Raw genomic sequence first — 22,095 nt, 5'->3', positions numbered from 1 at the left:
TTGCCCATGACACCCCCTTGGCTGGACACTTAGGTATAAGGAAGACTTGCCTTAAGATATTGCAGCATTTCTACTGGCCCAGACTTCGAAATGATGTCGCAGAATACTGCAAATCATGCCATATATGCCAGGTTGTTGGTAAGCCTAACCAGAAAATACCACCAGCACCACTTCTGCCTATTCCAGCCTTTGATGAACCTTTCAGTAGAGTTCTAATTGACTGCGTTGGACCTTTACCAAAGACCAAAACTGGAAATGCGTATTTATTGACAATCATGTGTACCTCCACTCGCTTTCCTGAGGCTATTCCGCTAAGAAATATCAAGACACCTACTATTGTCAAAGCACTTATCAAATTTTTCACATTAGTAGGACTTCCTAAGTCTATACAGTCCGACCAGGGATCAAATTTCATGTCAGGTTTATTTCAGCAAGTCGTGTACCAGTTAGGGATTGCTCAGTATAGATCAAGTGCGTACCATCCAGAATCTCAAGGTGCCTTAGAACGTTTTCATCAAACATTGAAGAACATGATTAGAACTTTTTGTCTTCAATTTGACAGAGACTGGGATGATGGAGTTCACTTTCTACTTTTTGCAGTCCGAGAGGCTGTTCAAGAATCCCTTGGATTTAGTTCCTTTGAGTTGGTATTTGGCCATACTGTAAGGGGACCGTTAAAATTGATTAAGGAAAAGTGGCTTTCTGAACATACTGACTTGAATCTTTTAGACTATGTATCTAGATTTAAAGAAAAATTGTATACTGCATGTCAAATTGCTCAGAAAAACTTAAAAAATGTACAGAACAAGATGAAAATTTGGTATGATAAAGATGCCAGGGATAGAGTTTTTGAGCCTGGTGATAAGGTACTTGTATTTTTGCCAGTCCCTGGACATCCTTTACAGGCTGAATACTGTGGTCTTTATACAATAGAGAGTAAAATCAATGATTTGAATTATATTGTAAAAACTCCAGGTCGGCGCAAACAAAACAGAGTGTGTCATATTAATATGTTAAAACCATATTTTGAGCGTACTAATGAATGTGAGGGTAAACCAGTTGCCACTTTAGGCATGGTTAAATTTGAGAACAATCATGACAAACCAGATGTAATTGAACCACCTTTTAGTTCTAAAACTATGGAAGAGACAGTTAGATTGAAAAATTCAGAAATTTTGTCAAATTTAGACTCAAAACTTGCACATCTGTCTTTTGATCGTAGAGAAGAAATAAAAACTTTGGTATTTTCTTTTAAAAATCTTTTTCCAGATGTGCCAAACAAAACCACTGCAGTTTGTCATGATGTTGATGTAGGAGATGCTTCTCCAATTAAGCAACATCCTTATCGGCTTAATCCACTCAAACTTGAAGCTATGAAAAGAAATTAAATATATGCTTGACAATGATATTATTGAGCCGAGTAACAGTGAATGGAGCTCTCCTTGTCTCCTTGTACCAAAACCAGATAAAACCTTTCGTTTCGTGACTGATTTCAGAAAAGTAAATTCAGTCTCAAAATCTGATTCCTATCCGATTCCAAGGATAGACGATTGTATTGACAACATTGGTCAAGCAAAATTTGTGAGTAAATTTGATTTGTTGAAAGGTTATTGGCAAGTTCCATTGACACAGAGAGCTCGGGAAATATCAGCTTTTGTTACACCAGATGGCTTATTTCAATATACTGTAATGCCATTTGGCATGAAAAGTGCACCAGCTACGTTTCAAAGAATGATCAATAATGTTATAAAAGATTTAAACTGCTTATATTGATGATCTGATTGTATGTAGTGATAGCTGGGAACAGCATTTAACACATTTGTATGATACTTTTGATAGATTGTCACAATCAAATTTGACTGTTAATCTTGGTAAAAGTGAATTTTGTCAGGCCACTGTTGATTATTTAGGGCATACAGTTGGCCAAGGTCAAGTAAAACCTATTATGGCTAAAGTAGAAGCCATTTCCAAATTTCCTCCTCCTACAAATAGAAAACAACTTATGAGATATTTAGGCATGATTGGATTTTACAGAAAATTTTGTTCAAATTTTGCTACTGTGGTTCAACCACTGACTCATCTTTTACGAAAAGATTCTAAATTTATCTGGAGTGAATATTGTCAAAATGCTTTTGAAAATAGCAAATCACTTTTAATTAATAGCCCAGTTCTGATTACTCCAGACTTTGAGAAACAATTTAAACTTGCCGTTGATGCAAGCGATGTAGGAATTGGAGCTGTTTTATATCAAGAGACAGATGATAATGTTGAGAAACCTATATCATATTTTTCAAAGAAATTAGATAAACATCAGAAAAATTATTCAACTATTGAAAAAGAGTGTTTTGCAATGTTGTCAGCACTTCAACATTTTGATGTATATTTGAATCCCACTGTATATCCTATTCTTGTTTGTACTGATCATAATCCTCTCACCTTCATACATAAAATGAGAAACAAGAATCAGAGGTTGACTAGGTGGAGTTTATTGTTACAGGAATATGATGTAATTGTAAAACATATTAAGGGTAAAGATAATGTAATAGCAGATGCTTTATCTAGAGCTTATTAAAACACTTTGTATATACTATGTATTTTTGTTCATATTATTCATGATAAGTTTTTGTTACACTAAAACTTCTTTTAAGGGGGGAGGTGTTATGATACAGATAAAGATAAAAGATTGGATTCACATTTTGACAGTTAAGTTGACAGTAATATTTGTGTAATACTTCTTGTAAACTTTTGTATAATAAATATTGTTAAATTTTATTATTGATTTGTGTCTTTTGTTGGCTACAATTTAAAGGCGATTTCTGGCCGTAACAGAAATTGGGGGCTCGTGAATCCAATCTTTTATCTTTATCTGTATCCGGATATCTTTCGGAATCTAATCTGAATATTACGGTCACAATCCAGTATGATGATGTTTGCAGAATAAAAAAATGTCAATCCAAATGCTATGAATATTAATGTCTATCGATGTCTAAGTCCAAATCCAAGAGTGATCGTTTAACTTTAGTGTCTGTATATATATAGTTTTCATGGAAGATTCTAGAACAGTCTATAATGGAACATCCTAGAAAGTTACAACAGAAGTTTCTAGTAAAATGTAGAAATTTATATAACCCATCTTTTATTAGGATCATTCTGGAAAGTTCCAATCATTCTGTAATTGTTCCAGAGATTTCTAAACTGCGCAGTTCTAAGATTATTCTGTAAATAACTATCAGGCCACACAACACAAATCAGGCCAACATAAATAAATACAATAATTACAATATCATAACAATATATGTATATTATTGTAGCTGTTGTCGTGTCACTTAAACATATACTTATTTTAGCAGTAACAATTTAAAAAGTAGAGTTTATTTAGTCATTTATGGTTCAAAGTTTCGAGTGTTGTACAGTACTTTTGTCGAGTATGGTTAAGACTGAAACAAATAGGTCACGTACAGGTCGACAACGGGTTAAGACTGTTTCAGACTGGTCAAGTCATACTTAAGAACATATTTTCAAAAGCAAAGATAAAGGTCACATAAAATCAGCAAGTCGAGAAAGGTTGAGACTTGGGTCGACTATTATCGTGTAAAGTTCTGTACGAATACAAATCAGTACAGTCGCGTATAGATATAAGCCATTTCAGACTTTTACTGGTTTGTAGTTGAATATTTTAAATCTATTATGTAATCAGAGGTTTTGTTAATTTTTTTGATAGCAAAATACGTGTTTAAAAGGCGGTTTCCAATGCAAAATTAATGAGCATCGCAACAGAGAAGAACCTAAAACCTAATCTAAAGCTAAGGATATAATTATTAACAATTTTATATCTTCATGTTTTTTATATCGTAAATATTGTACATGTATATATATATCTTTGTTTGTTTTGTATCATAAGCATAGATTGTGTTTACACAAATTGACAAAATCATAATGTGTGATAGGATGTTCATACTGACGAATTAATACACAAAAAAGAGAATTATCATATCATTATCAAATAGGCATTTGTTTTATTTTAAAATGTAGTACATATCGCATATATATTTTTTGCAAATGAAAACAAAATGGATGTTATGAATCTAAATTTGATAAAACAGCTTGATTAACAAATATTGTTCCACATGCAAGACGTTTTCGGAAAGTCAGAATGAATGATCTGAGTTAGAAGTTTACAAACTAGAAGACGTTTTCGGAAAGTCAGACATGAAGCTAAAAATAGAAAATAACTTAACCAATCCTATTTTTGGGCCCAAACAAACTTTGGGTTTATCTGAGTCACGATAGACTGAACAAGGTAAAAGATGGTATGAGAGATTAAAAGTTAAAATACTTAAAAGCTATAATTAAAACAAAGCATCATAATATTTGTTTACTGAATCGTCTCGGTCTGTCGAGAAAAGAAACCGCTTTAGGTTATTCTCTTGGTTTCCACATCAGAAATATGACATGTCAATGGCCCACAAGAAACTCATTAGTCAGGAGATATTATAAAGCAAATCAAAAACAATTTAGAACAATTGAAGGTCTTTCCTACCGAAAAGATCTATTCTGAAACAAACATTATGAAATTTGGTTTAATATGTCATTTCCAGGGTCAAATCAAAAGACACTAGTTCTTTATTATACATAGTGAATGGGTTTTATGATCATCACAAATGACAATTTAGTAAAACTATGTTGTCGGTATCTTATAGGAATATGAAAAGAAGTGCAATAAGCCAGAATATGACATTGACCTCTCACCTTGTCCCAATTTCAATTTTATGGACCAAAGACCTATGGTCTTTGTCACTTATGGTTTACCAGTAAGAGATGAAATTCACTTATACCAAGGTCATAACGGGGAATAACTCGCATATGGTTTCTCCGGATAGTTTTCGTCAAAATAAACCGTAACATTTTGAGGATTTAATGAACATTTTGGAAAAATAAATTTGTCGCTTTCTTTAACGGTTGCGAAGGAGATTTCATAACAAGAAAAACAGTGTTCTGGGGGATAACACTAACACAGAAAAGTGTTCTGTTTAATAGGGTAAGTTTTAAAAGTTTATAGTCTGTATGATATTGAATTAAAAAAAAACGCAAGAAAAGAAATTGGCAGAATTTCTTTTTATTAGAAAAAATTAAAAAAAAAAGTGGAAAGACCTAATTAATAATTTATTCCAAAGCATCTTCATAGCCTTGGTACAACACACCCAACGGATATTTATTTTTTTGATACCAAATAACTGGATTTTAAATTAATTAACGAATGATAAAGAAGGGAGAATCATTATCATCTATATAAAATAGAATCATATTCAAAACAGTGTGGTCCTGGCCATTGATTGACGACCTTAATTATTCCATTAATTGGGACAGATTAGGTGAACGTTTGTCGGTAACAATCACTGCTCACTATGTACTTGTTAAAGACACTGAATCTGTGGGGTTACCAAAGGTTCTCAACATCTAAATAAAAAATTCGAAAAACGAATCCGGAATAATACGATGTGTTGATTTATATCAATAATATAAATCAAAACATAAAGGTTATTCATGAATAATTTTTCGAATTATTTTATTATTAAAGGCGTTAAGAACCTTTGGTGACCCCACAGTTTAAATTCTATAATAAGCAAGAAGTGAGCAATGGTAGTTACAGACAAACGTTCACCTAATCTGTCCCAGTCAATGGGATAATTTAGGTCGTCAATCAATGGCCAGGACCACACTGTTTTGAATATGATTCTATTAATATTATAAAACTGGTATGCACCGACTGAGGTTCATGCAAGAAACCAATTTTATTAAAACAAAATGTTTGAGGAACACACTCTTGGTGCTTTAACAAAAGGGGAGATATTTATTTCACAGACCACTTAGCTATTTCGCTGTAATGATATTTATGCAAACAATCGTGGTAAGAGATATTGCTTAAAATGAACAATTGTTTGCTTTGATTTATCAATACTTTTTTTTATTCATCAGAAAAGAGAACTTACTATGTGAATATGATGTCAGTCCTAAACATAAGATTTCATATCATCAAATCATCAGAACATCATTCTTCACTGGGGTGAAGCTGATGACCGTTACTGCATTCACGGTCATCCCAAGATGTCGGTTGAAAAATTAAGTAAGTTTCTGTATTGTCTGTTAAAGTGTTTCTTTATCATTTTCTTTATATAGCATACATTTATACGATGTAAATTTATAAAAGAATCACGCGGAAATTACTAATTACTACCGAGAAATGTGCATGAAACGGGAAATTCGATTTGAAAAAATCGCTAAGATGACCGTAAATCATTATCAGAATATTTTCAAGATGATCGTAACATATAACGAGGATGACCGTGATTGGTAAACAGATGACCGTAACTTGTAAAGGATGACCGTAATTTGTAAAGGTTGACTGTAATTTATAAAGAATGACCGTAACTTTTAAAGGATGACCGTCAATTCTAAGAAATATCCGTATTTGTATTCATAGCTTTTTGTTGAGGTTGTCTCAATAGCGGCTCGGTTAGCGGATATAAATATTTTTCATAAATTTCTTTTTAACTTTTTGCCGTATTTTGGGTTTATGACAATAATATTAAATTGCATATTTCTCGTAAACAATGAAATATTTATTGAAACGACGTTAAAATTTTAATACAAATTGACAGCGATACGAGGAAAATTCGAAGAAACAAGGATGTGTTCCTAGTACACGGTAGTCCTATAATATATGACTTTGGAGTTTGATATCACTTACATTTACCGTTTTTTTATCGGATATTATTTTTACTATCATCGTTCAAACTTATGAACGATGATAGTAAAAATAAATATCCGATAAAAAACGTTGAAAGACTTTTGAACGATGATAGTAAAAAATAATATCCGATAAAAAACGTTGAATGTAAATTAAATAATATCAAACTCCAAAGTCATGTAATATAGGACTATAGTACACGGATGCGTCATCTACACTATCATTTCTGTGTTCAGTGGTCCGTGAAAATGGGATAAAACTGTAATTTGGCATTACAATTAGAAAGATAATATCATAGGTAAAATGTGTACTAAGTTTTAAGTTGATTGGACTTCAACGTTATCAAAAACTTACTCGACCAAAAACTTTAACTTAAAGTTGGACAGACGGACAAACGAACAGACGAACGGACGAACTGACACACAGAGCAGAAAACATAAACGGAGATTACAAAAAATAAATAATTAAACAGATGAATATCCGGTAATCGAGCCCATATGTATGGTTCCAGAGGAAGCAGATTAAAATCTTAATTTGTCTTGAGATATGAATGACATTTCTGTATATATACACATTGACAAGGTTCACCCTTGTGATACTCTATTCTTACAAGACTATTTTAAGGTTTAATTTTGCTGGAGCTCACATTCACTCGTTTGGTCGTATTATTTAAAAAAAAACATTTTCTATTTTATTTGCAAGACAAAGTGGAATACAATCAAAGACGATATAATATCAATGGGTGTACATGTATTGGCATTTTTAAAACGGTGTATTTATTATATGTCATTAAAAGGAATCCCAGAAATAAAAAAAAAATCTTTTGACTTGTAGTTGGAGGCTGTGGATCGCATTTTTTTTTTATTTTACTTGTAAGGTGTCATTTTATTGCTTTTTTGTTGCATGTTTTCTCCACTTGTTCATGTGCATGTCTTGTTGCAAATTCAGTTTAAAATGATTAAGCCCTCTACTAAAAAAAAATACATATGGTGAATTATGTATTTGAACACGTCTTATTTTCTTTTACCTATAGGATAATACTCTCATATAAATACGTAAACTTTATACCAACACGCTTAATCATTTGATACAAAACAAAGTAGTAATATAAATACGGATATTTCTTAGAATTGATGGTCATTCTTTAAAAGTTACGGTCATCATGGTCATCATTTACAAATTACGGTCATCTTAAAACCAATTACGGTCACCTTTGTTATGAATCGCTCATTCTGTTACGGTCATCTCGATTGTGATTTACGGTCATCTGAGGGATTTTTTCAAATCGAAATTCCTGTTTCATGCACATTTCGGTAGTAATAAGTGACTTCAGTGTGAATCTTTTATAAATTTACATCGTATCAAGGTATGTTTTGTAAAAAAAATGATATAGAAACACTTTAACAGACAATACAGATACTGACCTAAATTTTCATCCAACATCTTGGGATGACCGTGAATGCAGTTACGGTCATCAGCTTAACCCCAGTGATTCTTGATAAAACTTTAAATGCACATGAAGACAAGTACCTATCATATATTCACAACTGTCTTATAAAAAACATCCAAAAATGATAACGAATTTATGTGTTGAAGACAACAATATTTTGTTTAACAAGGTGGTGTGTACCCTTGAAAAACATAAATATTACGGGTGATTTTTTTTTTTTGGGGGGGGGGGTGTTTGTTACAATTCTATGAAAAACATATTGTTTAAAACATGTTTTTCATATAATTTCTAAAAGTACTTACCAACAACATGTTCGAACAAATATTGCAATTTCTCCCTTGTATGTATATATACTCATTATACGGAATATGAAGATATGTTTATATAGTAAAGATATATAAATACAGCATCTTACTTGTATTTTTTACTTCCAACTAACAATAAATTCCTAATGTGATAATGAAATTCTGACTTTACACTGAGTTGAAGGTGTGATAGAGCAGATTGTGCCGACGAGAAAACATTGTCAATTTAGGAAAAATCTTTTCTATGGTATCACCCTATGGTATGTAAATACTGTCATATATATGCTCTTAGAATTATCTTTTTAATTACAAATGTAGGTCTTTCCACTTTTCTGTGGAAAGACCTATTGTTTTTCTTCTGATTATTAGGTCTTTCCACTTTTCTGTGGAAAGACCTATCGTTTTTCTTCTGATTATTAGGTCTTTCCACTTTTCTGTGGAAAGACCTATTGTTTTTCTTCTGATTATTAGGTCTTTCCACTTTTCTGTGGACAGACCTATTGTTTTTTTTCTGATTATTAGGTCTTTCCACTTTTCTGTGGAAAGACCTATTGTTTTTCTTCTGATTATTTTTTTTTCTTCCGCCAAATTTTGTTCTTGCGATAAATATTTGTTTCGCAATATGTCGCTTAGATATTTGGTATATGATATCGAACAGTTTATGCGCTTTTGAAATTTACCCTGCGTAACCGAATACTTTTCTTTGTAGGAGTTATCTCCCCAAACACTGTTTTCCTTGTGTCCACAACTCCTTCGCAACCGTAAAAGATTACGACAAATTTATTTTATAAAATTGCTCGTTATATCCTTCGCATGATTTGTCCAATTTCGACCGAAGCAATATGAACGCTCCATATGAGAGTTATTTCCTTTTTGTATTTGAAATTTTAAAATGTATTTTAAACTGGAACACCATAAGTGATAGAGACCTAGGATCTTTTGATTTGAGGTCCTTGGTCCAAAAAAAATGATAAATAGGTCAAGGTCAAAGGTCAAGGTCATATTCTAATTTTTGAATTTGTCTTATTTTCACTCATTTTCATTAACCTTATAAGATATCGACAAATTATTTTGTATAAATTGTTAGTTGCGACATGTTGTAACTAAATAATTTTAGTTGAAAGGGTGCATAAACAATGAATGGGAGTTTTAGCCCCTATCATATCTTAAATTATGTTTAAAGTGATATAACTTATTAACCATACATATTAGAGACTAGGGTCTTTTGATTTGAAATCCTCAGTTTGTGACCTTAAAATTGAGGTCAAGGTCATAGGTTAATTTGACGTTCTAGATTTTGACTTTTGCTTTAAATTCATATCTATACATCAGAAAGCCATATGAACTGACATTTTAGACTGATTTTTTATATTTTAATATCAAAATAGATATTAACTGGTGGAAAGACCTTCAATTGTTCTCTGAACAATTGGTTTTTAATTTTTTTTTTCTTCCGCCTAATTTTGTTCTTACGATAAATATTTGTTTCACAATATGTCGCTTAGATATTTGGTATATGATATCGAACAGTTTATGCGCTTTTGAAATTTACACTGCGTAACCGAATACTTTTCTTTGTAGGAGTTATCTCCCCAAACACTGTTTTCCTTATGTCCACGACTCCGGGGATCCTTCGCAACCGTAAAAGATTACGACAAATTTATTTTATAAAATTGCTCGTTATATCCTTCGCATGATTTGTCCAATTTTGACCGAAGCAATATGAACGCTCCATATGAGAGTTATTTCCCCTTTTGTATTTGAAATTTTGAAATGTATTTTAAACTGGAACACCATAAGTGATAGAGACCTAAAAAAGCTAGAAATCCGATGAGAATAACAAATATAACATCAAAACTAAATACATGAATTTGGGACAGAAAAGTACCGTGATACGTCTTATAATAATGGGAATTCACACTTAAATATAAGAGGAAACAAACGACACAAAAGAAACACAACGTTAAAATGTAACACACACAGAAACGAATGACCAGATTACTGACTTGGTACAGGACATCTTTTAAAAGAAAAAAATGGTGGACTGAACCTGGTTTTGTGGCATGCCAAGCCTCCCGCTTTAATGGCCATCTTAAATATAACATTAAAATGAAAACACAACATTACAGGACTACAACACAAATAAATAGGAAAACATATTTGACAAAGAAACACACGAATAATAGCTTACAAAAGGCACCAGGTTTAAAATGTAGTACACCAGGAGTGCGTTTCGTCCATACAAGACTTACTAGTGACGCGCAGATACCAAAATTTGAAAGCCAAAACAAGTACAAAGTTGAACAGCATCGAGGACCAAAAGTTCAACAAAGTTGTGCCAACAACAGCTAGGGTTTTCTGTTTGGGACCAGAACATCCCTATTATTTAGAAAAAAATATACTTTTGCAAACAGTAAATCTAATAAAAATGACTTTATAAAAGATACACATGATAAAACTGAAGTATTAACTAATTACAGAAAACAACCGGATACATTACATAAACCGCCAAAATCCAACACAAAAAAATAGACACACCCGAATTAGTCAAGGCAAAGTGACGTCACATTTGAAATTGTAAAAAAGGACATTAAAATGACGTCACATTTGAATTTGTAAAATAGCACACAAAAAATGACGTCAAATTTGAATGATTAAAACTGTCTATCGAAAATAAGATAGAATTTGGATTGATTTAACATTATATTTGCACTAAATACTGATATTGCATTTAATAACAATGCAAATTGCAATGTTTATTAATATCAATCAGAGGTAGCAATTAGACAGTTAACTATATTCTATGTCCGGTTAATTCTGAATCAAACTGCAAACGTAGTACATCGTACAAATAACGTTGAACCAAATGATAGAGAGCATACTTCCCTGTAAAATACTCTTTTGAAATATATGATAGAGAGCATACTACCCTGTATAATACTCGGTTGAATTAGAGTTATTATTATGAATCTAATTCGAAAAGAAGATGAGGTTTTTTAACACTCAAGACATTTCGAGGTTTAACAGTTTTATTGCACCTTGAAATATTCAAAATGCATGTCATCTGTTTGTTAATCAAGAACACAAGACGGCACAAGCAAATTTCACTCACATCAATTTAAATTTATGGGAATCTCACGTGAAATTCACCTGAATTTCACCTAAAACGTGAAACTCACATGAAATCAGATTATGTGAGTTTCATATGATTTCCATTTCAAACTCTCATGAATTTCACATGAATATCACATGAAAATCTTTCACGTGAAATTCAAATGAATTTTTGAAATAGAGTAATTCAACTGAAATTTAAATTTTTAAATTCAATTAAAATCATGAAATATACCAATATTATTTTGGAAAAATTTCACGGAAAATTCATATGAAAAAAATCATGTAAGATTAATGTGAATCTCGATTGAAAAATGTCACGTAAGTTTCATGTATAAGCTCGTTTAAGGTGAATCTCATGTGAAATTTTTCACATGAATTTAATATGAGATTAATGTAAAATTCACGTGAGGAAATTTTGCCTATGTAATATATATATATTTTCGTCTTTTAAAATTATATCCACATATTGATATATTGTATTTTTTATAGCTCCTGATATTCCAATAATCACTGGTCCGACGTTTATACTTGATGGTAACTCTGTAACGTTAACATGTACATCAACCGGTGGCAATCCTGCACCTACAGTATATTGGTACCGTGTCAATAAGTTGTTAGATACAACATACAACACAACAAATGGAGTTACAACAAACTCATTTACCTTTGTTGCCAACGGAAGTCATCATATTGCTGTATTTGAATGTCGGGTTAATAGTTCAGAATTAGAGAGCTATCTGAGCGCAACATGGTACTTCCAAGTTTACAGTATGTACCCTTATCTTACGGAGATACCATGCACTTAATCAAAAAAATTTAAGCACTTAAAATAGATTCATACAGCATAGATGGTAATACAGACGTACACTGTAATTCTAAGAAAAAATATTTCAAAATAAAAGGAGATCAAAGTGAATATATTTGATATTCGAATTAACAATGTTCATGCACCAGAATGAAGTAAATTAGAATATACAAACACATCTTTTTATTATAAAGCATCATATTTTTCATATACATATATTTATTTAAAAAATAAATATGTTATCATAACAGAAACTATATTATTTTAACAGAATTTATGTTCTTTTAACAGAAATTATGATCTTTCAACAGAAATTATATTTTTCAAAAGAAGCTGTGTTATAATGTTAAAAACTATGTTATTGTAACAATATATGTGTATGTCAATAATAAGACACAACGATATGTGCTTTTTTTTAAATACTTACTAGAAATTACAAATTTTAGATTGAATATAACACGATGCGTTTAACTTCTTACAGTCGAACCAAATCAACCGACGTTGACTGGACCTCAAACTCTTTTAACTGGCAATATCTATCAGTGGACGTGTATAAGCACAGGAGGGAATCCTGCGCCAACAATGACCATGAGGATCGGTAACATTCATTTCAGTACTGGCATCACACAATCATCAGTAATGCAGTCTGATAGTACCCACACTGTTACCGCGTCACTTTCATGGAATCCAAGTATCAGTAACAATGGTCAGACACTTTATTGTGACGTACAACATTCTCAGACACGCGGTAATAACCTCCAGACAGTCAGTCTTCAGTTAACAGTTAATGGTATGCTTACATATAACGGCAATAGTAGTATATCACTGTTCAATAATCATAATTCGGTTGAACGGAAATAAATACAGGGTCACACACCAAAACTGAGGGAAAAATATCAACTATAAGGAAAAACAACAGACAAACAAAACCACTGAACTGCTACACAAACAAACGCAAACATACATAAAAATGGACAAACTGCCATAATTCTGACTTTGTATATGACAATTTAAGATAAAAAGTTTTTTTAACCTGCTTGTATTGCTAGCTAAACCTCCCGCTTATATGTCAATGTCATATTTACCGTTCAAATGACATCATAACGTGACAGGAATACAGTACAAATAAAAGCAAGAACACTCAATACAGACAAATACATAAATAAATAATACAATATTAAATTTTTACATGTAAGCCATAGAATAACAGAGAACACCTAAAATTAATGTATGACAGAAGAATATGATTATGAACTGGGCGTCATACGACATGTCAACGCCACTAAAAAAGTTACTTCACAGGAAAATTTCTAAAAATAAAATATGATATTTGGATCAGGTTTGTCATCTGTGTGAATATTGGCGAAAAGATCAAGGTATGAAGCAGTTCTTTTAATATCAGTATAATTCTGAATTTTAGGTTCACTTGAATCAATACATGTGTTTGTAAATAGATGTTTTTGTGTTCTGTTAAATTGTTCCTTTTAAAATTGTTACACGATGATGACTGCTGTACCCATATTTTGACTATAATTATATTTATTATGTCTTTTTAGTTCACGCATCATTGTAAATATAAAGGAATGTGTAATAAAGTTCTTGTCCGTTCGTGTTTGATGTGTTTTGTTATTTGATTTTGCCATGTGATTATGGACTTTCCGATAAGATTTTCTTCTAAGCTCAGGATTTTTTGTGATTTTACTTTTTGAAATATAATTACTGGTTGAAAAATGGGATATTTAGTGATAGCACAACATCACTATATCTGAAAGTAAAATTAAAGAATTTCGATATTTGTACTTTTTTTTTTTATTTACAGATTTTTAATTACTGAATGATAAGCAGCACTGTTGTATTTTAAATAATGACTGTTTAGTTTGATTTTCTTTTCCTACAATTTACCGATGAATGCTGACGACCACTGTCGTATCTCATATCTTTAAGGTTACTGTCATTTGCCAACCCTTTATCAGTGAATGTACTTTTTATTTCGCCTTGTATGATTTCCCTACCCTTTATTAGTCTGACAAAATCAAGTGTTAGACTTTATCTCCCAACGTATAGAATAGGAAATCATTGATAAATTCAATATTTATGTTATTTATTTGCAGACCCGTTATCTGTGAATGCGCCTCAGACACAGTATCAACAGAATGTGGGTAACTTAGTTGTCATGAACTGTGTAATAACTGGAACAGCCACTTCTATCACGTGGTACTTTAACAACCAAGTCATTAATATTGCTTCTTCTTCGAAATATTCCAACGGCAATACCATCAACCCTTCATTGACTATATCAAACGTGGCGTTGTCTGATGCGGGATTATATATCTGTCAGGCAACCAATGGATTAACCACAGTCAACTCCCTAACGATCACATTAACAGTTCTAGGTAATTCTTAATATTTATTGCAACAAATTTATTGATATCTTTCAGTTATAAATTTTTAGATATTGTTTCAATACTTTTTTATAAGTCGATTAATCGTGTTTATACTTGTTTAGTACGATGTCAATTATTTCATGCAAACGCAGGACGAAAATTATTTACCCTGAATCCGTTGAAGCGGATTGTTTTAAGTTAAGTCTAGTAAGATATGATTTATTTATTTAATTAAAAATTAGTGAGCAACTGGAATTCAGAAGCTGAAAGTTTTGTTAGATTCATACTTTCTTTCTTCAAAATTTTGTTACAATTTGTGTGTGCTTGGTATCAATCGGAAAACATACATATAACTTGTAAAGCTGCACTAAAAGAAGTATTGCAATAAGATATTGGCCAACGATCGAATGTCTACTTCTATAGTTGTGTACTGAATATTAGTTTCAAATGCATATTAAAATAAAAAAAAAACATAGCTCATGAAAAGACTACAAATATATATTTTCCTTTTGATTGTACACGTTGGATAGAATATATCAGTTGTGAGCTAGGATTAATATAGAATTTGACAATTGCAGATATACCAAGTGTTACTATACAACAATCGTTATATAATGTCAACTATGGTAGTTCTGTTATGCTAGTTTGTTCAGTCACAGCAAATCCAGTTCATACAACTGTTTACTGGCGAAAAATAAAGAATGGCGTAACCACAGATATAAATGTAGCTAACAGTAACAACAAGTACAGTGGTTCCACAGTCAATAACCCGTCTCTACAGATAAATAACGCTGATCTTAACGATGAGGCAAATTATGCATGCTTTGCTTCCAATAGTGTTGGTACCGGACAAAGTTCACAAACGTTTCTAGATGTCATCGGAGGTAAACGACATAATTTTGCATTTATGAAATAGTATATGTCTTTGTGGACAGCTGGATCATTGTCGCAGTTTTAAAAAATTGCAACTAAGTTAGAATTCTAACATACAACCCCAGATGTGCAATTACCCATAATACTCGTATCTTTTCATACCAATTGGAGTATCTTATTATGTTCGACAAATACTTGAATATTTGATCTTATTCCGTGTTTTCACACCACAGTCATAGGTTTAGGGAGAAGTTATCTTCCTGCACATGATAACATCTGTCACATTATCCATGAAAAAGAAATAGAAATATGATTGCTTGTGGTTGTTTTCTGTTATTAAAAAAACTTGTTTTGATTAACACATTACGTCCTGTCTTAGTCTTTTATAGCTTACTTTATGGTTTATTTTGATTGTAGTTTTCACATTGGCAATCATTCTGCGTCACGTTTCATTTATACCAATTGTTATTTTAAATCTGTGTAAATGTTAAATGTTAAACGAAAATTTTATAAAAGATATATTTTGATGGTAATACCCATTTTAACTCAGTAACAAGGAAATGGAATCATAATGGGAATCTAGATAAAAAAATACATAATTTTCGGGTGCATGCAAAGTCTCAAATATATACGTATATATATATATCTCATCGTGTTCGACATATGTAAATAAAAATGAAAGTGATATATTTTTTTCAGGCTTACTAACTGTAACCATTCCACAATCATCCTACAGCGTTTTGATTGGTCAACAGGTAACCGTGTCTTGTACTGTTATCGGAACTCCTACTCAGACTAACGTGTTCTGGAGAAAAGTGGTCAATGGTGTTCAAACTAACGTAGATATAAATGGTAACAGTAGATATTCTGGAGGTACCACCTCAAGTCCATCGTTGACAATATCCAACACTCAGAGATCAGATGAGGGAATATACGTGTGCTATGCTACAAACATTGTTGGTACATCAAACAGTCAGAATACGTTCCTAGAAGTTACTGGAGGTATGTAGATTTTAACGTGATGAACACAAAGTAAGACGTGTTATGATTCCCGACGAGATAACTATCTAAAAGAGTTCACCTGGACCCAGTTGTTCAACTCTCGGTTAAATTTTAACCAAGGGTTAAATATCATAACCCTTGGTTAAATTTTAACCCTTGGTTATTTTCTGTTGTTTATCCTGTGGTTAAATTAAACCCTCTGTTGAATCCTTGGTTAGAGTATACTAGAACCCACCCGCGAAATCGCGGGCATTCAGAGCGTAGTTTAAAGTATGTAAAGTGTTGTTGAACGAATTTTGTAAAATACTGAATGACTGGAGAATTTCAGCAAAAGTATTATAAGTCATAGGTTATTGGGGACAGGAAAATGATTTTTTTTTATCCCTCCACCTTTATTTCCAAAGTTACTAATTTTTAGTTTTTTATCAATTTCAATATGAACATACATTTAGTATGTTATGAACATTTAAGTAAGGAACCTGTAATTCAGTGGTTGTCGTTTGTTTATGTGTTACATATTTGTGTTTCGTTCATTTTCTGTACATAAATAAGGCCGCTGGTTTTCTCGTTTGCAATGTTTAAGATTGTCATTTCGGGGCCTTTTGAAGCTGAGTATGCGGTTTGGGCTTTGCATTTTGTTGAAGGCCGTACGGTGACCTATAGTTGTTAATTTCTGTGTCATTTTGGTCTCTTGTGGAGAGTTGTCGCAACATGGCAATCATACCACATCTTCTTTATTTTTGTAATCAATGAATTTTGTAAAAGATTTAATGACTGGAGAATTTCAGAAAAGGCATCAAAAGTTCACATGAATAATTTTAGCGCTTATCTGTATATTATGAACATTCATTACTGTAAATTCTACGTTTACTAATCGATCCATGGTGGTCATTGATATGGTATACAGACCCTCTCTATTTGATAAACTCTGTGACCGCCGTGCATAGTTAACTTGAAAATGATAGCAGATAAAATTCTTAAAATACACTATATTCGTAGTATATGTATGTTCAAAGTATACAGAAAAACGCAAACCGGAAGTCTAATCTGGCTTAAAATTTCGTCCAATGACGGGACAATATCCGGATGCCTTTTTTCTCGTTTTTCTCCCAAAATAACTCAATCTGAATAATCATATAAATGGATGACAAATGCGACTATGCACTGTACCTATAGGACACAGAGGCGTGTTGATTAATTTATTGTGGAAAGAAGAGAAGCGACACCCAAAATGAGATCTTCTCGTTTAATAGTATAGATAAATTTAACCCACCGTTAGGGGTTGGGTTAAAAATTTAACCAAGGGTTGAAATTTTCAAAACAACTTTTTTTCAATATTCTAAATTATTATGTAAGAAAAACGAGAGAATTTCGGGGAGAAAGTAATCTCACCAACTTAATAGACTCTTTCCTATTATCAGTATATACATTCTTTTTGTAACTTTTTTCAGTTTAATCATTTATTTTTAACTTTTTTGGGATTTCAGGATTGAGTTTTATTTGAGGATTATTTCTATTGTTCAGAATATATCAAGTGGATAAAATGTTCTATCCGCTGGATAAGTTTAGCCGATACTTTAAGGCTGGTTAAGTATTTTTCATTGGTTAAACACGGCATTGAGATTGATTTACAATGGGTTTTTTTAAATTCATATTTTCAAGTTTCAGATAATTTCATTGTTTATAATCCACCTAAATATATTTCATAAATGGTATTTTGAACACCATGACAATTTGATATCGGAGTAAATTTCACCCCCTCCCCCACCCCCTTAACAAAAATCTTGACTTTACTTCCGAATCGTATATCGGACACAATAAACACTCACTTGTGCCAAGTTGTGGTGTTTTATTTTGGTAAACATGAAGTCAACAACTCATAATACATATAATGATATACATGTCAATTTATAAATCCGTGTCATCTTTATTGATATTGAAAGAAGTGTCCGGCTTCCACGGGCACGGACGCTGTTCTTTAATTTGCACATTGAAATTAAGAAAACAATACTTTATCAACATATATAGTGGTAGTGGTTCATTACGATTGCACGCATTTAATATACAGGTACCTGTTATATCTAGAGTTGTACATATTCGTATTATTATGACTCCATAGTTTCAATGTAATTACACGCTGCCATGCGTTCTATCAGATTCGCGTTAATGTGAGGTATAAAAAAATCTTCAACTCTGTACCCAGAAACCTGTTTTGATCTAAGGTAAAGATTTAAAACAAATAAATAAATCTAGGTTCTAAAAAAACTATGATATTTTACTTTGCCATTGTTGCTTTTGATTATACTTATAACACTTATTTTTCAATTTAGTACGTATTTTGATACCAAATATGTAGATAGTAGTAGCAGCTCTAATTAATATTAATTCTCTATTGCTTTTGTATATTTTCCCTATTAAAACAGATTTACTGACACCTTGTTTTTAAAAACTTATTGCTATAATTTACTTTTACTTGCATAAAAGGGAGCCAATGATTATTTCCCATAATATACTAGTATAAGTGAATATAAAAAGTAAGATGAGGTACACAACTCTCCACAAGAGTCAAACGACACATAAATTAACAGCTTTATGTCACCATACGTTCTTCAAGGATGAGCAAAGTCCATACCAAATAGTCAGCTATAAAAGGGCCCGAAATATCAAATGTGAAATGAGAAAACTAACGGCGTTGTTGACGCCGACGCCCGAAACAACATACCTATTTCTCACTTTTTGACTCTGCCAAGGCGAGACAATAAAAAATCATGCATCATTGATTCCTGTTGACTACACATGTAATTGCAGTATTTCATGCATATTCAGGACAAAAACAAAATATGCCAAGTCTTCAAGAATTGTAAGAACAAAATATAAACTGGCTCTTTTGAAAGAGGCTGTGTTGAATAAGGCAGGAATTTTGCTTGCAACAGGCTCACGATCATTCAGACCAAAAGGAGATATTTCAATGATTCTTTAAAGTGCAGATATAGTGACATTCGTCTGCATGAGGCGTTTATTTGCAGACCCGTTATCTGTGAATGCGCCTCAGACACAGTATCAACAGAATGTGGGTAACTTAGTTGTCATGAACTGTGTAATAACTGGAACAGCCACTTCTATCACGTGGTACTTTAACAACCAAGTCATTAATATTGATTCTTCTTCGAAATATTCCAACGGCAATACCATCAACCTATCATTGACTATATCAAACGTGGCGTTGTCTGATGCGGGATTATATATCTGTCAGGCAACCAATGGATTAACCAGAGTCAACTCCCTAACGATCACATTAACAGTTCTAGGTAATTCTTAATATTTATTGCAACAAATTTATTGATATCTGTCAGTAATAAATTTTGTTTAATACGATGGCAATTATTTCATGCAAATGCAGGACGAAAATTATTTACCCTGAATCCGTTGAAGCGGATTGTTTTAAGTTAAGATATGATTTATTTATTTAAAAATGAGTGAGTAACTGGAATTCAGAAGCTGCAAGTATTGTTAGATTCATACTTTATTTCTTCAAAATGTTGTTACAATGTGTGTGTGCTTGCATTGGTATCAATCGGAAAACATACATATGACTTGTAAAGCTGCACTAAAAGAAGTATTGCAATAAGATATTGGTCAACGATCGAATGTCTACTTCTATAGTTAATTACTGAATATTAGTTTCAAATGCATATTGAATTAAAAAAACATCGCTCATGAAAAGACTACAAATATATATTTTCCTTTTGATGGTACACGATGGATAGAATATATCAGTTTTGAGCTAGGATTAAATAAATATAGATTTTGACAATTGCAGATATACCAAGTGTTAATATACAACAATCGTTATATAATGTCAACTATGGTAGTTCTGTTATGCTAGTTTGTTCAGTCACAGCAAATCCAGTTCATACAACTGTTTACTGGCGAAAGATAAAGAATGGCGTAACCACAGATATAAATGTAGCTAACAGTAACAACAAGTACAGTGGTTCCACAGTCAATAACCCGTCTCTACAGATAAATAACGCTGATCTTAACGATGAAGCAAATTATGCTTGCTTTGCATCCAATAGTGTTGGTACCGGACAAAGTTCACAAACGTTTCTAGATGTCATCGGAGGTAAATGACATAATTATGCATTTATGAAATAGTATATGTCTTTGTGGAAAGCTGGATCATTGTCGCGGTTTTAAAAACATTGCAACTAAGTTAGAATTCTAACATACAACCCCAGATGTGCAATTACCCATAATACTCGTATCTTTTCAAACCAATTGGAGTATCTTATTATGTTCGACAAATACTTGAATATTTGATCTTATTCCGTGTTTTCACACCACAGTCATAGGTTTAGGGAGAAGTTATCTTCCTGCACATGATAACATCTGTCACATTATCCATGTAAAAGAAATAGAAATATTATTGCTTGTGGTTGTTTTCTGTTATTAAAAAAAACTTGTTTTGATTAATACATTACGTCCTGTCTTAGTCTTTTATAGCTTACTTTATGGTTTATTTTGATTGTAGTTTTCACATTGGCAATCATTCTGCGTCACGTTTCATTTATACCAATTGTTATTTTAAATCTGTGTAAATGTTAAAGGTTAAACGAAAATTTTATAAAAGATTTATTTTGATGGTAATACCCATTTTAACTCATTAACAAGGAAATGGATTCATAATGGGAATTTAGATAAAAAAAAGAGAGAGATACCGACTGTAATACATAATTTTCGGGTGCATGCAAAGTCTCAAATATATACGTATATATATATATATCTCATCGTGTTCGACATATGTAAATAAAAATGAAAGTGATATATTTTTTTCAGGCTTACTAACTGTAACCATTCCACAATCATCCTACAGCGTTTTGATTGGTCAACAGGTAACCGTATCTTGTACTGTTATCGGAACTCCTACTCAGACTAGCGTGTTCTGGAGAAAAGTGGTCAATGGTGTTCAAACTAACGTAGATATAAATGGAAACAGTAGATTTACTGGAGGAACCGCCTCAAGTCCATCGTTGACAATATCTAACACTCAGAGATCAGATGAGGGAATATACGTTTGCTATGCTACAAACATTGTTGGTACATCAAACAGTCAGAATACGTTCCTAGAAGTTACTGGAGGTATGTAGATTTTAACGTGATGAACACAAAGTAATATGTGTTATGATTCCCGACGAGATAACTATCTAAAAGAGTTCACCTGAGTGGAAATCAGCAATTAATCGAAATCCTTTAGTCTTAACATTGGAAATACCTATTCGTATAGGTGATCATAAAAAGCCCCATCATGAAAAATGTCCATCAATTCAAACGAGACGGCGTATTGTATAAAAAAAACAAACGAGAGCACATTAACTAGGGACAGGTAATAGCTGTAGTTTATTTTCTGCTTT

At 32.1% G+C, this 22,095-nt stretch overlaps 1 protein-coding gene across 2 annotated transcripts in view; it reads left to right on the top strand.

Moving 5' to 3' along the window:
- Positions 1-22,095, top strand: part of LOC139518584 (basement membrane-specific heparan sulfate proteoglycan core protein-like) — a 49,906-nt gene that overhangs the window by 6,370 nt on the left and 21,441 nt on the right. For both annotated transcript variants that reach the window (XM_071310065.1, XM_071310072.1), the window contains exons 3-9: positions 12,107-12,385; positions 12,904-13,212; positions 14,534-14,815; positions 15,385-15,690; positions 16,379-16,681; positions 20,502-20,807; positions 21,521-21,823. In XM_071310065.1, coding sequence (XP_071166166.1) covers positions 12,107-12,385; positions 12,904-13,212; positions 14,534-14,815; positions 15,385-15,690; positions 16,379-16,681; positions 20,502-20,807; positions 21,521-21,823 — 2,088 coding nt within the window. The remainder of the gene's footprint in view (positions 1-12,106; positions 12,386-12,903; positions 13,213-14,533; positions 14,816-15,384; positions 15,691-16,378; positions 16,682-20,501; positions 20,808-21,520; positions 21,824-22,095) is intronic.

The sequence above is a fragment of the Mytilus edulis genome, chromosome 1, assembly GCF_963676685.1.
Source record: "Mytilus edulis chromosome 1, xbMytEdul2.2, whole genome shotgun sequence".
Taxonomy (NCBI): domain Eukaryota; kingdom Metazoa; phylum Mollusca; class Bivalvia; order Mytilida; family Mytilidae; genus Mytilus; species Mytilus edulis.
The sequence above is the reverse complement of the archived record's forward strand: the minus strand, read 5'-3'. Positions and strand labels throughout refer to the sequence as shown.